This window comes from Xyrauchen texanus, chromosome 36 (assembly GCF_025860055.1).
Source record: "Xyrauchen texanus isolate HMW12.3.18 chromosome 36, RBS_HiC_50CHRs, whole genome shotgun sequence".
Taxonomy (NCBI): Eukaryota; Metazoa; Chordata; class Actinopteri; order Cypriniformes; family Catostomidae; genus Xyrauchen; species Xyrauchen texanus.
The window spans coordinates 33,691,368-33,712,807 of record NC_068311.1 but is presented as its reverse complement, the minus strand read 5'-3'; the positions used below and the strand labels follow the sequence as shown (position 1 = coordinate 33,712,807).

Below are 21,440 nucleotides of genomic sequence, written 5' to 3'. Positions count from 1 at the left end.
AAATTCCCTTGTGTTCCCAAAAAATGCTGCCAAATGTGACGTTTATCATCGTCTGTTAATGAGTGCCTCAATTGGCATCGGGATCTTTGTAAGACATTGTTGATATCCGATAGCACTGTCCTATCGCCAAGCCCTTGTAAACAGTGCAGTAAAAAGCACTGCGGTAGCAGAGCAGTGTGGATGGCTTTTTCTCAGTAAGGGGGGCCTGACATAAGGGAAAACTCATGAGTGAGTCATGCTTTAGAGAACCTCACTGGTGCAACGAGACCTGCTGGTATTGTTGTGATGGATTGTTTCGCAACCGCCCTTAAATTGGATCCACTTGCATGGCAGTGCATCACATCCTTTCCTGCACAAATCTGCTCTCTTTGGGAGGAACATTCGTCCAAAATGACATTGGACACAGTAGGGGACATTGGGTTATATTTTGCTTTGGCACCCAGTGAATGGAATAAACAATAGCATATTGATAACTACATTTGCATTTCCTGCAGGAAATATTATTGCTCACAAAGCAGCAAAAGAACTGGATGCAAGTTTTAGGTAAATTTAGGTTTTAGGCTTTGGTTTTGTGTGAATCCTGCATCAGAGCTGCTTTATCATTGTCATGACACTCTCTAGCATTGTTTTCTGTCGGCTGCTTTTGAGCATCAAACAGTTCAGTCTCATGACAAGTCGTAACAATAGTACGAGATTGCAAAATCTTAGAAATCGTACGATTTAGCTTGTATAAAAATGTACAACTTTTACTCTCATAGAGAAAAATAAATCAATAAACAAAGTTCAATCCCTTACCCAAACCTAAACCTAACATAAAGTCATAAAGTCAATAGGATGGATAGGAGGCAAAAAAAAATTACCTTTTCATACCGGCCAAGTTGTACAATACCTTATCAATTCACCATCTCGTACAAATAATTAAGAGTTGTTGTGAGACTACTGTATGTTGGTATCTACACGGTCTATGCAGTGTAAAAACAGCTATATGGTTAAACGGATGCAAGAAAGAAAAGACCAATCCCAATTTGTCATGTCAATAAATACAAGAAAGAAGACCAATCCCAATTCTGAGCATGAAAGACAAACTATTACAATTCAGTTTGCAACTATCACAATGTTATTGCTGTTAGTTCGATTTCAATGCAGATTGTCAATGTAAATCAAAAGTCAAGTATTAAGTTTACAAAAACCAAAAATAGATTGCATACCTTTTGTGTTGCGAGTTCGATCCAGGGTGTGCTAAGTGACTCCAGTCAGGCCTCCTAAACAACCAAATTGGCCCGGTTGCTAGGGAGGCTATAGGCACATAGGTTACCCTCCTAGTGGTCATGATATAGTGGTTCTCACTTTCAATGGGGCATGTGGTAAGTATCGTGGGAAATAGCATGAGCCTCCACACGTGTTTAATCTCTGCGCTAATGCGCCCTGCAAGCCACATGGTAAGATGCACTTCCTGACTCTCTCAGAAGTGGAGGCAACTACACCACCATTATGACTTGGTACACCCAAAAAAAAATATATATATCAACAAAGTTTGATGGGAGACTACATGTATATGTTAAGCATATTGAGTTGAATTCATTGCAGAAAACTGTGCAGAATCATAAAAAATAGAATGCTTGCAGAAAATCAATACAGTGATGCCATGCAAGTGATGTCATTATTTACAGATCATTGGTAACATAAAGCTACTGTATAACAAAGCTCTCTTATGTTTGTTAACTCCAAGCTTGGGGAGTATTGCCACTTGTGCCAATGACTCACAGGAAAATAGCAATGTAAAGGTTTGAAACGCAGCACTGTTGCTGTCACCACACAGGAGTGTGAGTTTTTTATTAGTTCAGTATGTTGCTCGTTGGGTTGACATCCGTATGACATTGGATTCCAAAAGTTGGAAGACTGCGGAATGTCACGCAATCTTGGATCAGCCAATACCTGGAGCCCTGCTGGCCTCACTTTTCTTTTTGACTCAAGAAACGAACTGGGTTTGAAGTAATTGCATGGCTCTTGAAGAGGACTGACCTTCTAGGGGTTCACCTCAAATGGCATTTATTTCAGGTCCAAGCATTGGTTCCTCAAAGCAAATTGAATCAAAATTGGATTGCCTCTGTGTTGTAGAGATGCAGAGACAGTGACATGTTTAAGCAGCAGTGGAACACACCCAGAAAGCAAACCTTCATGTTTCTGGACAACAAGACGAACATTAGGGACCCTCTGCCAATCACCACTTCTGTCCGAAGCCACAACTGCTTGTGCTGAGTTTCAAGCTGGCTACTTGTCTGAGCATCAAGAAGTGAATGAGCCAGCATGAAAATGAGTATGAGCCTGAGATTCTTCCAATAATCTTGCAGGAATTTCGTGCCATTTGAATTCCAGGATGCTATAGTCGGTTCACTGCAGTTGCCGTCAGTTACATGGACCTGAGCCACGGAATTCTCTGCTCTCTTAAATTAAATCCTCCAGCATGTCCAGCTGCTTCAGCAGGGCGGGTGGAGTTGCGGTTGATTTGGTGGGTGTAGATAAAGCTTGCTATCTATTCTAGACTCAGTTGCTTTTAACACTTTAGAGATGGCGAATTCAATTCAATTCCAAATAAATTTAGAAAATAAAGCCCCTTTTTAATATGTTTAAGTAACAATTAACCCTTATGTCTGAGCCCAGTAGAGCCTTTTTGTGTGAAAACTGTGGCAACATCAAGTTAAAATGTAAAATTTCTCCAAAACTGATTAGGCTTTTAAAAAAATCAATAAAAACCGACCACCCTACCCTAAACCTAAACCAACTGATAGTGTCAAATATTTTTCTTATTGAGTATTTTGTCTTATTTTCTGGTACAAATATCGAAACATCCTTAAAACAAGAATCTATTTCATGAGAAGCAAAATGGCATAAGCTTGTTATTCCTTTGATTTTCTTTTCTTGTTATAAGTATAAACATGATTCATTTTGTTAGATTTCTCTGAAAAGAAGACAAAACAATATTGTCAGTTTGCTTCTCTAGTAAATTTATCTTGTTTTAAGAATGTTTAGATCTAAAAAATGATTTTTTACAATGACAAAAGGCAATCGCTATAGCAACAAGGTCATTTTGTGGCACTTCTATGCCACTTTCAGCTCACGTGGACTTAAGTGCTCTGCGGGGCTCGTAACTCGGTCCTTTGTGTCACATGTAGGGGTGTGACAATTCACTCTGACAAAGATTAGATTACGTTTCTTTACCTAACGATTACGATGCATCGTACAATCTGAAATTTGGTCATGATTCGATTAGACCTGATTCTATTATTTTGGAATGATTCCTAAAAAGATTCAAAGAAAATAAATATATTTTTTACTGAACATTCCTAATTTGGACAGCACAGAAATGCACCAGACTTGAGCACTAGATTCACAGATGCATTTAGGACCAAGGAGGTTTGGCTTGTATGTGTGGCTACATATATTAACTAAAAGTCCATTACATGATATGCACTATAGTTATTATGAATACGTTTCATATAGACATAATAATGTGGTACAATATAGATATGTTACATGCATAATAGATTTCCGAGACTAATTAAGAATAACAATGTCTGGTGCAACATAATGACTTGATGCAAACACACACAGACAGTAAACCATTAAATAAGTATAATAGTTTTGCATATCATGTAACGTTAAGATATTGCACCAATAATTCAAGATGAAATGTTATGTGCAGGCAGATTAGATCCATGTTTAAATCGAGCAGGATCATCGATTAAAAAAACTGCCTATTAGTTAAAGGCGGTTACATGGGATGTGGTAACCATGAGTTGCCTATTCATTTTGGAAAAGATGGCTAAATGGAGGCGCCTCCACTTGTCAAGCTTGTTTACGAGAATTCAGTCGCATTTTCACGCAGGACTGTTTGCGGCACGCCCTTTATATTTTTGCGTATCATATCACAGATGACTGTAATCAACTGGTTCCCTTCAGAAGAGTCTGAAATCGCTCCCTATTCCCTGTAGCATTCACTATAAAGAGAAGTGCATCAAATTATCCATCGTTTCCAAAGGTTTGCTGCTGGTTCAACACTGCTCATTTGCAATGTGAAAATAACGAGTGGGAAATTAGCAGCAAGTTTGCCATGAACTCTCGATTTTTGTAATTAATGTTAAAATGCAACACTTTTAAAGTCTTGCATGTGCTTAAATGTCATAAGTTAGCATTGTGTGAGGAACCGAGCAAAAAAAAAAAAAAAAGAGTGTTTAAAAACTGATAATCTGCAGTTTTACTCGTCATTTGGGTGAAAGTTAATGAAAGTCGTTGTTGTTCCTTTATTTAAGAGTGCTATGTCTTAATGACAGTGTTATGTAGTACATCATACTGTACGTGCAAAGTCAGTGCGTATGGCCATGAGTTTTGGTATTTTTGTGCAAGCATGCACTAAGGAGAGTCACAAGTGTGTTGGCATACATGTGGCATCTGTGTGATATAAACCAGTGATATAAACAGAGGCAGCACATTCATTGGAAGTTGGTAATGTTATATGGTTTGAATGCAATGAATTAGAAGAATAGAAATATAGACTTCTTTTGCGCTTTGTTGAATGTCAGGCATACATGACAGTGACATGCTCCTTAAATACACATATATATATTAAATCTGGTGCACATCAGGACTAATTGGATGTATGCTCTGTTAAATTGTAGTGAATGTAAATTTAATTAATCATATTGATCTACTGACACAAAAATAATGGTTAGCATTATCAGAGATTATCAGGGACATCATTTGATGTTCCTCTGTATTTTTAGAGTTTGGACATTCATTTTATTACCACCTGCTGGTGGAGTCTCAAAACCAAATGCAGGAAGTGAGTTTTGACTTTGCTCCAAAAATAGGCGTGGTTCTCAGACATCAAATTGTGCTCAATGCCACTTCATTAACATACAATACAACCACAGCATACACACACAGATAGCAGAAGTACCCCCATGTGCATTTGCACTTTAACTGGCACGAAAAATTGGCACTCACACAAAAATTGGATAAGATATAGTTCACGGTCATTGTGCATAGCGCTGCGCCTAGTGCGGTTACAAAAATAGAACCCCCCTAGGGTTTATTTCTCTAGGAAACTGCCGCAATACATACAATGAGCCACGTAAAAAATATTTAGCAAAAATGTAGATACTATATAGTAACTAGATTCCAGGAGACCAGCTTGAAGCATGCAGCCGTCTTCACAATTTCAACCTTAATAACTCTTAATAAGGACCAGACAGTTAACATCACCAAATGTTACACTGCATAGTCCCTTACAAAAAATATAAACTAGCTGCAAAATTGCAGCAAATTTTCTGCTCGTTATTTTCACATGTAAATGAGCTTTTGATTCGCCACAAATGTTTGCCAGAAGTTTGCAGCTCTTCGCCAGTAGTGGTGAACCTCCAGCAAACCTTTGGCAACAATGGACAATTTGCTGCAAGTTTGCCGCAAAGCTCATTTGCATGTGAAAATTATCACTGGCGAATTTGCTGCAAGTTTGTGGCAAATTTGCCATGAACTTTTGTAAGGGGTCTGTTTGGAGCCATAAACTAAGTGTGGATTGGAATAAATCATCCAGACTCGGTCATCACAGGCAAGTGTGCTGCATTAGATCATGATGTAAAATGTTTTCATCTTTTATGTTGAATAATACATGGAATTTTTCCACTGTCTTCACGACTGATGGATTGTACCAAATGACATGTCTATATAACAAATGATTGGTCAATATTCTCAGAAACCAATGGATATTAATTCACATTCATCATCCACATACGCCCTGCCACAAGGTTCTGCAGTTCGCCCAGTACTGTTTGTGCGCAATACATGCTGGTGACATTTTTTTGTTGCAGACTAGCTGTTCTGTATCCAGCTCTGCTGTTTTAGATTAGCATAATAGCTATTGCTCTGGTATGTGAATATTTGTTCAGGTTTTCAGTGTGCGCACGCGTGTGTGTGCATGTGTGTGTGTTTGCATGTAATGGTAATTTGGCTAGCAACCCAGCTAGCATAAATCAGTGATGTGTAATCATCTAGTTGTGGAGTTGGTGGAAATGAAAAATGAACACATTTACATTGAGTTTTAGTAAGAATGGATCAGGGAACCTGATCCAAGAGTGTGATTTAATATGTTCATATTTGTGTACACTAGCATGTGATGGTACTAATGAGCTGTCACAAAAAAAAACATTAAAACAACATGATCACACAGTAGGTTGACATGTTGCAACCGAATGTTCCAGTACCCTGACATCAACCCATTCTGCCAAGTTACTGACAAGTGCCATCTCCCCATCAGACATTTTTCATAAGTTGAAATGTGTTTACCTTTTCCAGTGATGCAACTGATTTGCTACGAGTTGCATCAGCAGCTTAAGAGACCCGAGTTCTTGTCCCACGTTCAAGTCAGCAAGTAACCGTGCTCACATGATCAATGATGAGCATGATTCAGAGGGAGTTCAGGCAAACTTGCTGCAAGTTTCCAGCAAACTGACCAAACATTATTTTACATACTCTTTATTGTCGCCAAAGTCTTGCTGCAGGTCCACCACTACCGGTGAAGAGCTGCAAACTTCTGGAAAACAATGACAGCGAATAGGAAGCTCATTTGCATGTGAAAATAATCATTGGGAAATTTGTGACAAGCTTGTCAGAACTCTAGCTCTGGACATTTCACCCAAAAACTGGAGCTCACATGTGGCCAAACATTCAAAAACACTTCCTGCTTCACCAACTGGGGGCAGTGCTTCGAAATTCAGAAAGCACTGACCTAGTTTAGCTCAAGAACTTTTGACCTACTGTCACCAAAATTACAGTGAGATCAGTCTGACCAAAAGTAACATTGTATTAGAATGTTTTTTGGACATGTATTATGGAAATGCTATGGTATTCTTTGAAGTTTCTAGGGGCACTATGTAAACACCAATGGATGTCAATATGGTTATCGTTCATTCCATGATTATTAAAGAACAATGGTATTACCATCTGATAGCTTCAGTGTAGTATGGTACCACCACAGTATTTTCATGTAGTATTTTTATTTAGTACTTCAAATAATTAATATTTTTAAAATCACATCCTTAGACCATTGGCGTACCTAGGAAGCAATCTTTGCGGTGGGGAATTTTGATCTTTAGGCTGGGCAACAGATTGTCTCTTCATTGGAGGGGGACATATCACGTCCAGCTTAAAACTTCAATGGTGGTTTTCACATCCATCCATTTAAAAGATTATATGCCTCTTCTTCTGTCGTCCCATTTAAGTTTGTGTGAGTGGGCAGAGATACATAGTAACCTTGGTGCACTCGTCGTTTTGGAAGGGCTAGAGCTGCTGACAGTAAATATCCCAGCTGCACTTGGACTATATTGATATTCATCAGTAAAAGTTGCAGTGCCAGAGTAGTACTCGAATGCTTGAGGGAGGCTAGCAGTCTGACACGGGAAACCAGGGGAGTGCATCATTAACTAATGGCAGACACACCTGTCTAGGCGCCTGATCCTTGTGTCTGTGAGCCACTTTTGACTGACATATCTTTGGAGATGAAATGAACAAAGCAACTAATGGAACAACAGGTCCATCTCAAGATATAGGTGAATAAACGGAAATGAGCTATTTAGTCCAAAAGAGTTCCACATCTCACAGACTCTGAATGTCAAGATTGGCTAGCTGGGACCTAATCTTGAATAGTCAGAATTTAGACTATGGGTATAAAGTCTGGTCCACTTTTCAGCTAATTGGTCCAAGATGGGTCTGTCTGATTGATATGTAAAGCGACCAATCACAGTTTTTTTATGTGCCATTTAAGGACAGGTGAATTGAAATCAACGATACCACAATAATAAATCTGCATGCAAAAAGTTAATTCAAATAGCTGTTCAATGCTTTGTCAAAAAAGAAACATGAACAGCTTTAGACGTAATTATCATTTCACAGTTATAACTCTCTATATATATTTATATAGAATATATAGTTCTGCTCATGGATATCTAGTTTATTTTCCATTTAGTGCCTCAAATAAAACTTTTGAGTATCGTACAAAGATATGATGCCACTACCTTGCTGAAAATAAAGAAATAACTTAAAATAAACTAGCCTTAATCTGGTTTGCTGGTCTTACCTCATCTCCCAGCCTGGCCAAGCTAGCGTTTAGCTCGTTTAGCTGAGAGGACAGCCGTCCTGCTAGCCTGACCAACTGAAAAGTGCCCAAAACCCATCAAAAACCAGCCAACAGACCAACCTGACCAGGCTGGCAGACCTGCTAACCAGCTTAGGCAAATTTTAGCAGTTTTTAGCAGGGGTAACATGGCAGAAAAAAATTCTGTGATTAGTTCTTCCTCAAAAGAGTTCACCGCTTGAACCAGGTAGCTTATACAACATTATCAAACTATTTTGTAAACGTGGTTGCTATGTAGAAACAGACTTGTGATTTCAGCTAGTAATTAAATTTTTTGTGCAATCCCAGTTGAAAAGCCAGTTGCCTGGTCTTAGCTGGTCCTTTAGCCTGGTTTATAACAGAGTGATGCATCAGACAGTCCATACATAGTGAATGTACTGTGGGTCATCCACAGACATTATACCATCTGAGTCTGAGACTTGCGACCTTGCTTTTGCCTATACCAGACATTTGAATTGATCCAAAGGACTGCAAAATTTTGGAACTGTTGACCAGCTTTTTAACCTTCTATAACAAGCCAAAATATGGTGCTTGTTCCACTCTTTACAACTAGGGCAATGTTATTTTGAGTGTTGTGGCTTTTGTCCAAGTTTTTGCTCTCTTGTCCATGACCCTGAGTTAATTAATTAACAGTGGTATGAGGCTATATTTCAGAGTAATCAACAAAGAAATGTGAAACTTCAAGAGCGTGTGGCCTCTTCTTTCCACCAGCCTCCTTTAGTTAGAAGTTTAATCCTTTTTCTCTTGAGTCAAAAGTTGGAATACCAGGATTTAGGAGGCTTTACTATGCGATTTATTATGGCAACAAGGCAAAAGAATGACTGACAAGCAAAGCATTTTATTGCACATCCTTGCCATTCCTGTATTCCTCCCTCTCCCATAAAGAAAGAATGCAAACTTTGTGACCTCATTTGTTTAGGTTTCCATGTTGAAGGAGGACACAATGAAGCAATCATTTTCAATGAAGCCTGACTCCTAGCTTACCTGGCCAAAAAGATCTGCTCTAGCATTTGATTCCTTTCTCTCCCACCCAGCCCTTCCCAGTCTCATTGATAAAGCAATCAATCTAGTGTTTACAGTCCAGAGCATTAAGGCGTTGAGGGGAAGATCTTCATCATTGGTAATGACTGATATGCCGCATCCTGCCATAAGATATCACTACTGCACTGTTATTTCTCTATCCAGTGTTATGGAAGTTGAAGTCTGATGGTGCTAAGGGATTCAGGACTGGAAGCATATTAATGTACTTCTACTCAAGTATAATTACCCTATATGGCCAAACATATATGGACACACTCTTCTAATTAATGGGTTTAGCTTTTATAGTAATTTATATGAGAACCATCTTAATTCTACATAATACTTTGACATTCTAGAGAATTGTGGGCTTCCAACTTTGTGGGAATAATTTTATGGAGGCCCTTTTCTGATCCAGCATAATAATGCATCTGTGCACAATGTAGTTTCTTCTGAATTTGTTATTATGTATTTTCTTCCAGGTGGTTATGGGGCTTATGGTGCTTATGGTGGTGCTGGTCGATTCTACCCAGCGGCTGGAGGCCTGAAACCTGCTAAATCAGGTGGTCAACCTTGAGTCGTCAGCTGAAAAGTTGAAGTGGAGTGAATGAACTACATACGATAATTATGTTTTCTCTATGTGTGTCTGCTTTAGGCTTTGGAGGAGGTCTGCCAGGAGGTGGTCTACCAGGAGGAGGTCTACCTGGAGGAGGTCTCCCTGGAGGTGGCATTCACTTTAATCTATTCACATTCAAGTCCATTTTGATTTTCTAAATAGCTAAGTAGGACAAAATATATTGCTCTCTCAAACACTGATTGTCTTATTTCAGGTGCAGGTGGAAAGCCCCCTAAAGGAGGTACTATATATGTCTTTCTCAGTCTGTTGTTTTCATTGTACAAACACATTGTAAATGCATGGAAACATCTTTAGAGAAGAATGGAAATGGAATGGAAAAAGTAGATGGGGAGCTGACCTGATTCTCAGTGGAACCATTCATAAAAACATACAGGTCCCTTTTTCCACACCAAACAAATGACTTAGTGTGTCAGTGTTCGTCCGGGTAATAATCTTTTCATGGTTTTCCAATTGGCTTGAACATGAATTAAGGAGTTTCAGATCACGCGCCAAATCAACAAAATGTCCCCTCTGGGAAGTCACGCTGATGGTGCGCATGTAACGAAGGCCAACACATTACTTAAGCGTGTCCTTGGCACAATCTAAAAGCAGCACGCAATGTCTGTTCCTCTTTGTTTGATATCAAATGGAAAAGAGTTAAACAAATAAACGAACAGCCTGAAACATCAGCATCCAGGCCCTGAAATCAGATCGGACAACTTGTTTTTGTGTCAGAGTCACAAAACTAGTGAGAAAGTCGGGCAAGTTAAATCACTGAAGGATATCTGAAGTCAGAATATCTGAAGTCTAGTTTTGCACCCAAGGTCTTTAAACATGTGAATGAATGCATGGGTTTAAAAAGATGAGCATTTCTGTTCACCATTGTATGTGTATGCTTTGGATGCTGGTCCTCCCACCAGCTAGACCATCACCAAACCAACATTAACCAACTGAACATGGTCTGTTTACAAGGGTGATCTTTGTGTGTGTGTTCCTTCAGGCCCGGGTGTAGGAGGAGCTGGTACTGGTCTTCCAGGTGCGGTGAATATATATATTTAGTGACCAAAACTTACAGAAACTTCCTTTGCATGGTTAGATTTGCAAACCATGATGGTCTAGTCTATGTACACATTTTTTTTTTTTTGTTAGTCATTCCTCAAACTGGTGTACAAGGACTGGGCCCTGGTGGGGTCGGACCTGGGGGGAAAGCTGCAAAGGCCGGAAAAGCTCCAGTGCCAGGTAAGTTCGGGTGTGCAAAGTTGTATTTATAAATGGCTATATGCATTACTGTAGATCAATAGACAGTGCAATCTGTTTTTGAAGGAGTGGGAGTGCCTGGACCATATCAAGGAGGACTTGTCCCTGGACAAGGTGTGTTCTAGTCCTCTATTAATATGTTGTTATATAAGTCCCTACAGGAATTTGTGCAAATTCAACCACTTTCTGCATTATTGGCGGTAGCTTGCCATTTTGTATAATTACCGCAATATTTTGTATTTTTGTACTGAATGTGAGGTAATCCAATCGGGTTTCTCCATATTGACATATTTTCCAACTGCACAGCCACCATTATATCATGCCCACAGTAACAGAGTAAGCAGCTCCTCCTCGTCTTCTGTGTCACTGTGTGTCTTTAAAGGAATAGTTCACCCAAAAATGAAAATTTGCTGATAATTTACTCACCCTCAGGCCATCCAAGATGTATCTGAGTTTCTTTCTTCATCAAAACTGAATTTAAGACTTTTAGGATTTCATTTCAGGACTCCTCCTCTAAACAATGCAAGTGAATGTACTCCATTTTTTGACAGTCCAAAATGCATATTTAGTGTGCTTCAAAATAATCCACACGACCAATAAAGTTCTTCTGAACACAAATGATTGATTCTTTTTAGAAAAAAAAACAATACTTATATGTTTTGCATTCATTCAGTGCCTAGAAAGAGTGCAGAACATAAAGTAAGCCTCTAAAAATAAAAAACTTTTCTTTGAATATTGGTATGATTATCTAAACGCCTAATGAATAGCCTACATGTGCACAGTTCAGTTGAATAATATAGTTTATCCTCTTGAACTTAATGTTGTTGAGCTGCAAGTATGAAGCAAGAGTCTGATGAAATGTACTGTTAAAATGTACTATTAAAGCATATAATTAAAAACCCCACTGAAAAAGTAACAGTGAAATAATAAAAAAATAATGATTAGCAATGGCATAGCTAGCTTAGAACATGTTGACAGCTTAACTAACTGGCTTAACAAGTTTCTCTCTAAAATGTTGCACTACCATGACCAGGGCTGTAACCAGGTTTGAAAATTAGTGAGGTACAGGGTGGGATACCAAGAACTGAACCAAAATTACAATTATGTTTTACGCAATGACGTTGTGAAATATTAGCTGCTAAAATAAATGAAATAGCATAGCCTTCATCATGGCCAGTGTTCGCATATTTGACATATTTCATAATGTAGTCTAGATGGTGTCTACTAGTGAGTGTGCTACTGTTTTTGAACATTTCAGATAATGCCATGATGATCATCATTGCCAGATACAGATAGTGCCCATGGGCATGAAGATATCATTTTTTTCTTCAGCTGTGACTCATGTGCTATATTCTATGTATTCTAAAGTCATCCTTATGAAAATCGAGAGTTCATGGCAAATTCGCCACTGAAAATTGTCACGTGCAAATGAGCTTTGCTGTAAAATTGTGGAAAATGATCCATTGTTGCCAAAGTTTTGCCAGAGGTTCACCACTACCAGCAAAGAGCTGCAAACTTCTGGCAAACATTTGCGGTGAATCAAAAGCTAATTTGCATGTGAAAATAATGAGTGGCAAATTTTCGTCAAGTTTGAGGCTAGATTTCGATTTTATGAAAGGGCATAATATAGCTATGTGTGAGGAACAAACCGAAATTGTTAAACTGTTTCGATTGAGACAAAACTTTCTTCCTCCAGAGAGAAGAAAACAAAATCCTCCACTGATTCACATTCAAATATCAGGATGTTTTATATATAATTGAAGACATTTTTAACTGGATATTAGTTTTAAATAAAAACTGATATTTGCAATGACTCCTACTTGTGGACGTAAACCCATCACAGTATACAATAATTTCTTAAAATCTTCCAACCAGTTATACTAAACGATTGTGATGAGCCTATGTGGACATCTGTGGAGCTTTCTGCATAATATAGAAAGTGCAGATTCAATGCAGGCCTGCCAATCAGTTATTTAAATAACTAAGATACCTTTAAGTAAAACATTTTGTTCTTGATAAACTGGATTTACATGACTGCAGGCTTCAATGGGCGGGGAGTTCTTCCTGGGATCGCCACAGGGAATGGACTCAAACCCAAATCAGGTAAACTCTACAATAACAACATCACGTCATTGATAAAACACTATACTATTTAGAGTGGTGATGGTTGTGGCAGTGGGCTAAAGCACAGAACTGGTAAGCAGAAGGTTGCTGGTTCAATGCCCACAGTTACCGCCATTGTGTCCTTGAGCAAGGCACTCAAATCCAGGTTGCTCCAGTGGGACAGTCCCTGTAATAAGTGCTCTGTAATTCGCTTTGAATAAAAGTGTCTGCCAAATGCACAAATGTTAATGTCTGTACAGTATGAAGTGTGTGATCTGTCTGAATTTCCTCCATAGCTGCTGCTGGAGGCCAAGGACTGGTACCAGGTGGTGGTTAGTACTTTTTTTTTATTCATGTTCTTTGCACATGAATGTACAGCTAGCATGATTAAAAAAATATTAATATCTAGGTAGTCTGGACAATCAACTTGTTTTATTCAATCTTAGACTTCCTAGTATGTGTAGATCTGACATGATTCACATGCTTCCATGCTATTGGAACCCTTATCCTATTAAAAAATTATAATAACAGAACTGATAATCATTGTTTTCACTGTAGGAGGCCGTGGACCATATGGTGGACCACTGCAGCAAGGATTATTTCATGGATACCCCCTCAAATCTCCCAAATCCCCAGGTAGAATATTTGAATCTTTTAATCAGACTGCAAAAATCCTGCTCAGCCCAACTTCTCCACTCTTTGAAAAGAAGCATTTTGAGGGTGATTGCATGTGGTTTTACAGCTATTAAGCAACATAACATGGGAATGATAGAAATTAGCCATTAAGAATGTCTTTAATCATCCACTCCAGATGTAACACAGCTATACTGGACTGATGCTTATACATTACTAGCCATCCATTTTTGAAGTTGTTTTTTTCTCCAGTGCATATAAATGTTGTGTAATTTCTCCTACACGGAGGTTCAACAGTTGAAGTGTTTAATTAATTTGTTTCCAGCACTAACCCAAGACTGATGATTCCCTTCTGGGTGGGGCTTCCTCACTGGGGAAAATGTCTTGACAGAGTTCATAGAGTTTTCATAGTCACAGCGAAACAATATTTTGGTTAATGTTTCCGTTTGGAGCTTCGAAATAAAAGACATATTTTCACGTCTCTCCTATCAGTGTGTTATCAAACTTAATCATGGACTAGGAAGACGTCCAGTAAAATTAGGAGAAATTGATTGCGATAATAATATGTGAGCCTCTAGTGCAACATAGTTTCTCCAAACCCATTCGTTTGTTCAGATTAAAATGGAACATAGTGTGACAAATAATGTGTGGTAATGAAAATGATCGATTTTATAGAGTAACTTGGTTTCATTTGTGAAGATCATTTGGATGCTGCTATATAAAACATTTTGCAGTTCCTCAAGTACTTTTTTCATTAGTATACATATTTCATTCAATTATAGATTTAGTTGATCAGCAGCTGACCCTAACCTAACCCTAAGTGCCCAAAACACCTCTGAGCACGGGAAACCAGCTTGGTGGCCAGCTAAGACCAACAAACCGCATTTGGCTGCTTTAAGCATAGAAAATAACAGTATTCTGGTATATCTTTGAAAATAATGACTGTACATTGTGTGATATCAGTTTTACACCATTGAATTTTAACAGGTGTTGGGTCTCCATACTCTAGTGGAAAACTTCCATATGGTAGGATATAGCAGCAAACTCTTGAGTACATGCACGTGCAGAATACCCTGTGTGTGATGTGTGTTAGCTTGCGTGCTTATTCTCAACTACTATGCCAAAGGTTACGGGGGCTTTGGTGGTGGCATGGGCCTCCCTGGTGGGAAAGGAGGAGCTGGCTCCAAGCCTGGTTATCCCACAGGGACTGGTGTGTTATATCACAGCAATCACATTCTAATGATCAAAATGCACTAGACGCTGATATGCGACACTTTACATGGATGCAAACAGCACACACATGAGCTGCAATAATGCCATCAGCACAAATGCATGACTAATGATGTGGTTTCTGTGGATGTAGGTATGGGGTCTCTAGGGGTCTCTGCTGCACAGGCCAAAGCTGCTAAATATGGTAATAACTCACAATGCTTTACCTTCCTTCACCTGAATTAATATTGAATTAATCATTTATAAAATGGTTTTCAAAAAGCTACATGACCTAATCTCAAGAAATAAACAAAGAAATAAAGCTTGTGATTCAGACGTCCAACAGTTTGAGTTCATAGTGAAAACACATTTAAACCTCAGAATAAACAGAAGGTTGATTTGAGGATTTTGAAAATGTAAAAACAGTGAAACATTATCACTTAAGAAAAATTTGCACAAATGTGCTATATTGACCATGTTTACTGCTTTTACGAAACGTCAGATTTCCTTCTTTTCAGCTACAAACAAAAATGAATGAAATTTGTATTCAATTTTTTAATTCAAAACATATTATTTATAATGAAAAACTGCATTAAAAATGGAAAATAGAATCATTTTTACTTAGACTTTGTGTTCCCACTTTGTGTTTCCTTAGGGGCTGGTGCTGGTTTAGGTGGTGTTGGAGCTTATCCAGGTGGTGCTGGTGGACTTTACCCTGGGGCAGGAGGTGAGAATGTATTTTTCTTACTGACCCTCCAAAACTTCATTTTAAAGGAACAATTCAAAACTGTAAATCATTTACTCACCCAGCCAGTTCAATGTTTATGTATTTTCCTCAGGTACTGGAGCTGGTTTAGGTGGTGTTGGAGCTTATCCAGGTGGTGCTGGTGGACTTTACCCTGGGGCAGGAAGTGAGAACGCATTTTTCCATATTGATCACTCACTAAAAAACAACTTCATTTAAAAGGAATAGTTCAAAACTGTAAATCATTTACTCACCTGGCCAATTCAATGTTTATTTTTTTTTCTAAGGTGCTGGAGCTGGTTTAGGTGGTGTTGGAGCTTGGCCAGGTGGTGCTGGTGGACTTTACCCTGGGGCAGGAGGTGATAACGCATTTTATTTAAAGGGTAGATGAGCACATACATGTCATTGGTTTCTCAATACTTTTTAATGAGACCAGGGCATTCTCAGCCAGTTTGTTTGTGAATATGAAATTGCATGGTCAAAACGTTTTCCACTGCAACACTGACAGAGCAACATCAATGCCAGACACTTCTGAAGCGCTTGTGTGCAACCAGCAGTTTTAACTCCTTACAGTGAGTGTGTTAACTGATCAAACCATTTACATGTGTGAATCCACATCATGAAATAACAATCTCAAAAGATATTTAAAATGCAAAAGTGTGTTAAAATATTTCAGTACTTAATACAAATGTGACAGGCTCAGATTTATATGTGTAATGAAAGGTTTCACGTTAATGCACAGAAGAAGGTTCACAAGACCCAACTGACGTCATACCTAGCATGAGCCATCTTAATGTGCCTTGTACCAAGTTTAAAATTTGGTCCTCTCCTCACACAAAGCAATCATATTTTGGGGCAAACTATTCCTTTAAGGAAGGGCGATTCAATTCCTTTCCTGGAGGACCACTGTTCAACTCTGCTCTTTTCAAGTAATCCTAAAGACCTTGATTAGCTTGTTCAGGGTTGATTAGGGTTAGAGCTCAACGGGGTGGGGGCTCGGGACATGGCGCACAAGGAATGGAATTCTTAAATGGATGTATAGATAATTATGTAACATATAATGTACACAGCTTTGAATATTACCTTACTTTGGAGCACAACCTGAAATGCTTTCCTATGTGCAGGTACAGGTGGACTCTTTCCTGGAGCAGGGGGTGAGATGATAATTTACCTGAGAGTACATTTTTGTATTCAATTAGAATGATAAAACAGGATTGGTAAATCTTTGGCTGTTTCCTCATGTGTCAAGGTACTGGTGCACTCTCCCCTGCTCAGGCCAAAGCTGCTAAATATGGTTGGTATTAATCCATATTTAGAATCATTGTTAATTAGATATGCTATTGACAGTGCATGTCAAACTATAGAAAACAAACTCCTATCTTACTCCAGGTGTTGCAGCAGTACCTGGTGGAGCTGGACTTGTTCCTGGTGGAGCTGGGCTTGTTCCTGGTGGAGCTGGACTTGTTCCGGGTGGATCTGGGCTTGTTCCAGGAGCTGGAGGATTCTACCCTGGAGCAGGAGGTAACAAATCAAGACTGTCTGTGCAATCTGACCATATATCCACAGTATTGAAGCCAGTGCTGTCTAAAAAAATAATTATTCAATTAGAATGATAAAACAGGATTGGTAAATCTTTGGCTGTTTCCTCATGTGTCAAGGAACTGGTGCACTCTCCCCTGCTCAGGCCAAAGCTGCTAAATATGGTTGGTATTAATCCATATTTACAATCATTGTTAATTAGATATGCCATTGATAGTGCATGTCAAACTATAGAAAACAAACTCTGTTTGAGTCATTGTCATCCTATCTTACTCCAGGTGTTGCAGCAGTACCTGGTGGAGCTGGACTTGTTCCTGGTGGAGCTGGGCTTGTTCCGGGTGGATCTGGGCTTGTTCCAGGAGCTGGAGGATTCTACCCTGGAGCAGGAGGTAACAATTCAAGACTGTCTGTGCAAACTGACCATATATCCACAATATTGAAGCCAGTGCTGTCTAAAAAAATTTTTATTCAATTAGAATGATAAAACAGGATTGGTAAATCTTTTGCTGTTTTTGGCTGTTTCCTCATGTGTCAAGGTACTGGTGCACTCTCCCCTGCTCAGGCCAAAGCTGCTAAATATGGTTGGTATTAATCCATATTTAGAATCATTGTTAATTGGATATGCTATTGACAGTGCATGTCAAACTATAGAAAACAAACTCCTATCTTACTCAAGGTGTTGCAGCAGTACCTGGTGGAGCTGGACGTGTTCCTGGTGGAGCTGGGCTTGTTCCTGGTGGAGCTGGGCTTGTTCCGGGTGGATCTGGGCTTGTTCCAGGAGCTGGAGGATTCTACCCTGAAGCAGGAGGTAACAAATCAAGACTGTCTGTACAAACTAACCATATATCCAAAATATTGAAGCCAGTGCGGTCTAAATTTATTTTCATTAAATTAGAATGATAAAACAGGATTGGTCAAATCTTTGGCTGTTTTTGGCTGTTTCCTCATGTGTCAAGGTACTGGTGCACTCTCCCCTGCTCAGGCCAAAGCTGCTAAATATGGTTGGTATTAATCCACATTTAGAATCATCGTTATTTAGATATGCCATTGACAGTGCATGTCAAACTATAGAAAACAAACTCTGTTTGAGTCATTATCATTCTATCTTACTCCAGGTGTTGCAGCAGTACCTGGTGGAGCTGGACGTGTTCCTGGTGGAGCTGGGCTTGTTCCTGGTGGAGCTGGACTTGTTCCGGGTGGATCTGGGCTTGTTCCAGGAGCTGGAGGAGTCTACCCTGGAGCAGGAGGTAACAAAACAAGACTGTCTGTACAAACTGACCATATATCCACAATATAGAAGCCAGTGCTTTCTACAAAATGTTGTATTCAATTAGAATGATAAAACAGGATTGGTAAATCTTTGGCTGTTTTTGGCTGTTTCCTCATGTGTCAAGGTACTGGTGCACTCTCCCCTGCTCAGGCCAAAGCTGCTAAATATGGTTGGTATTAATCCACATTTAGAATCATTGTTATTTAGATATGCCATTGACAGTGCATGTCAAACTATAGAAGACAAACTCCGTTTGAGTCATTGTCATCCTATCTTACTCCAGGTGTTGCAGCAGTACCTGGTGGAGCTGGGCTTGTTCCTGGTGGAGCTGGGCTTGTTCCAGGAGCTGGAGGAGTCTACCCTGGAGCAGGAGGTAACAAATCAAGACTATGTACAAACTGACCATATATCCACAATATTGAAGCCAGTGCTGTCTAAATATTGTTGCAGTCAATAATGGCCCTCTCCCAAGTTACACCCGCAGACTTTGTGGCCTGTCACAGAGTCCTCAATTCGTTGACAGTCTCTATGATTTTTGCCAAGTTAGATGTGTTCCTAGATAAACTGATTTTATCCTAGAACAACATTCATGTTAAAACAATATTGTTATAACATATCTCAAACCCTAACTATTAGCTACACCTGGGAATTGTTCAAGTCTCCAATTCAAGTACTGAGACAAACCCTTTACCCAGTGTTTCCCAACTCTGTCTCTCCAGACACACCAACTATACATTACACGCTTTTGATGCCTCCTTTATACAACACACCTGATTCAACTCATTAGTTGAGTACTTCAATACCTGAAATGGATGCATCAGTATTCCGTAATATATATTCAGTAATATAAAAATATTCAGTAAGAAGAGACATTTTCAAGATGGTGGCAACTAACATAATTTTGGGAATGCATTCAGTTTAATCTAATTAATATAATATAATTTATAATGATACCTTATTTTTGGCTTATAATGATACCTTTATTTATTTATTTATTTTTAAAGAAAAAAAAAAGTATTTTGTGTTAATGACTAGTTCATGTTTTAGCCATAATTGGCATAAGAACGTGTAATGTTCTTTTTGAGTCAAGGCACAATTCCCACCTCTGACTTCTTCTGGAACACTCCATTAATGACAGTCACCAAATGCTACATAGACCATTGGGTCAGTAGTCTTCTGTGCTCAACAAAAGTGTGCAAAAAAGGGGGCTCTAATAGGCACCCTACAAGTCCTCATCAACTGTGTCATTTGGAACAGGGTCAGTGATGTTCATAATGTTAGACACCTATAAATATTTTTCATTGTCCTTACACTATAACGATCAAAAGAAATTCACATGCTGGTCAGTGCTATGGAAGCATCTCAAAAGCATTTTTTCCCTTTACTTTAATAGGTCTTACACCTGCTCAAGCTAAAGCAGCTAAGTACGGTAAGTACATTTCTGACTGAATGGTAGAACCGACCTGGATGGTTATTTTCAAGTGCAAGGGTCAAAGATGTTTAATAATAGATTCTCCTCGGATCTCCTAGGTTTGAGTGCAGCAGGTGGAGCTGGTGCTGGCGGACTGTACCCAGGAACAGGAGGTGAGTGGAAATACAGTAGACATCTAAAATAACTAGGTGTTGGTGGTGTACAGGGAGCTCATGAGTTATTAGGGCCCAAACACCGAAGGTGCGGAAGCCTTTATTGTATCTGTTAGTATTTAGGGGCCAAGCACCGAAAGTGCATAGTCACCAATTGTATCCATTAGTTATCTTCTTCTTCGTCTTTTTCTGTCTTGTAGTCTATGGCAGCCAATAGAACCATATATAGGAAAGTTATGCAATTTAGCACACTAATAGAGGACATTCTCAACTATAAATGACCCAAATTTGGGGTCTCTATCACCAATGCTCTAGTACCACCACCTGTTCAAAATTTCAATTATTTCGATGGCAAGCACGGCAAAATGGACGTGAGGCTCTATCTTTCCAGTGCTTTGGCATATTGACACAACACTTGGTATATGTCATAACTATCACGATTGAGGGTACCTGCAATGTTTAAGCATAGTGTCACCTTGTGGTCAGGAGATATAAAAATGTCTATTTTTACTTATAACTTTTGAATAGTTTGGCCTAAAATTATGGGGCTGGCATGCAATTTGGTATACATCATCTAAAGACCCTCCTAACAAGATGTCAGAATTTCGATACATGAAATCGTTTCGAAGATATTAATGAATCAATTCCTTCGGCTTAATGCAATTTGAGTAATTGATCAATATCTACTCAATGCAAACTCCAAAAGTAACCAAACCAACAAAGTACACATAGTTAACAGGACGTTTAGAAGAGGTCAACAATGTTTCATACAATTTTACCCCTAGGGGGCACTACAACTAAAAAACTGTCATAACTTTACAGCCGTTTCAGCGACAAAGTTCAAATTCACTGTGCATCTTCTTGGGTTCAAATGTTAACATTTTCTTAAAAACATATTTGTAATCAGTCAATGGAAAGGAGGAGGCGAGAACCAGCTTGACGATGTAAATAATATTTTAATGAGAAACTTAAAAGACAAAAACAAACATGACAGACATGTCCGTAAATGATCTCTCTCTCTCCCGCACTATCCTCCGCAGTCGGCCTTTATCCTTCTCGGAGGCTTAATTAGCCTGATAAGGGACCGGGTGTGTAGTATCACGACCCGGCCCCGCCCTCCGCCCTGCCACAGTATTCAACGAATTAACAAAAATGGCTGCCAATGGCCAATAATTAATTTTTGATGCTAGGGGGTGCTATAACTTAAGACAATCCTATTTTTGCAAAGCCGGTGAAAAGTCACACTAAAATAGCTGTCCACAGGATCTTTTCTGTCAAA

General features: G+C 39.0%; 1 protein-coding gene across 50 annotated transcripts in view; it reads left to right on the top strand.

Moving 5' to 3' along the window:
- The window catches only part of LOC127629660 (elastin-like), a 109,623-nt gene that overhangs the window by 47,858 nt on the left and 40,325 nt on the right, over positions 1-21,440 (top strand). For 5 of the 50 annotated variants that reach the window (XM_052106834.1, XM_052106832.1, XM_052106816.1 and 2 more), the window contains exons 6-33: positions 9,688-9,768; positions 9,861-9,929; positions 10,036-10,062; positions 10,822-10,857; positions 10,971-11,060; positions 11,145-11,192; positions 13,119-13,181; positions 13,478-13,513; positions 13,740-13,817; positions 14,802-14,840; positions 14,941-15,024; positions 15,178-15,228; positions 15,679-15,750; positions 15,863-15,934; positions 16,056-16,127; positions 16,893-16,922; positions 17,018-17,062; positions 17,158-17,289; positions 17,427-17,471; positions 17,586-17,696; positions 17,844-17,888; positions 17,984-18,115; positions 18,264-18,308; positions 18,423-18,554; positions 18,702-18,746; positions 18,861-18,950; positions 19,971-20,006; positions 20,108-20,161. In XM_052106834.1, the coding sequence (XP_051962794.1) occupies positions 9,688-9,768; positions 9,861-9,929; positions 10,036-10,062; positions 10,822-10,857; positions 10,971-11,060; positions 11,145-11,192; positions 13,119-13,181; positions 13,478-13,513; positions 13,740-13,817; positions 14,802-14,840; positions 14,941-15,024; positions 15,178-15,228; positions 15,679-15,750; positions 15,863-15,934; positions 16,056-16,127; positions 16,893-16,922; positions 17,018-17,062; positions 17,158-17,289; positions 17,427-17,471; positions 17,586-17,696; positions 17,844-17,888; positions 17,984-18,115; positions 18,264-18,308; positions 18,423-18,554; positions 18,702-18,746; positions 18,861-18,950; positions 19,971-20,006; positions 20,108-20,161 (1,860 nt within the window). The remainder of the gene's footprint in view (positions 1-9,687; positions 9,769-9,860; positions 9,930-10,035; positions 10,063-10,821; positions 10,858-10,970; positions 11,061-11,144; positions 11,193-13,118; positions 13,182-13,477; positions 13,514-13,739; positions 13,818-14,801; positions 14,841-14,940; positions 15,025-15,177; positions 15,229-15,678; positions 15,751-15,862; positions 15,935-16,055; positions 16,128-16,892; positions 16,923-17,017; positions 17,063-17,157; positions 17,290-17,426; positions 17,472-17,585; positions 17,697-17,843; positions 17,889-17,983; positions 18,116-18,263; positions 18,309-18,422; positions 18,555-18,701; positions 18,747-18,860; positions 18,951-19,970; positions 20,007-20,107; positions 20,162-21,440) is intronic. The other 45 variants (XM_052106847.1, XM_052106839.1, XM_052106822.1 and 42 more) reach the window with 43 other exon arrangements.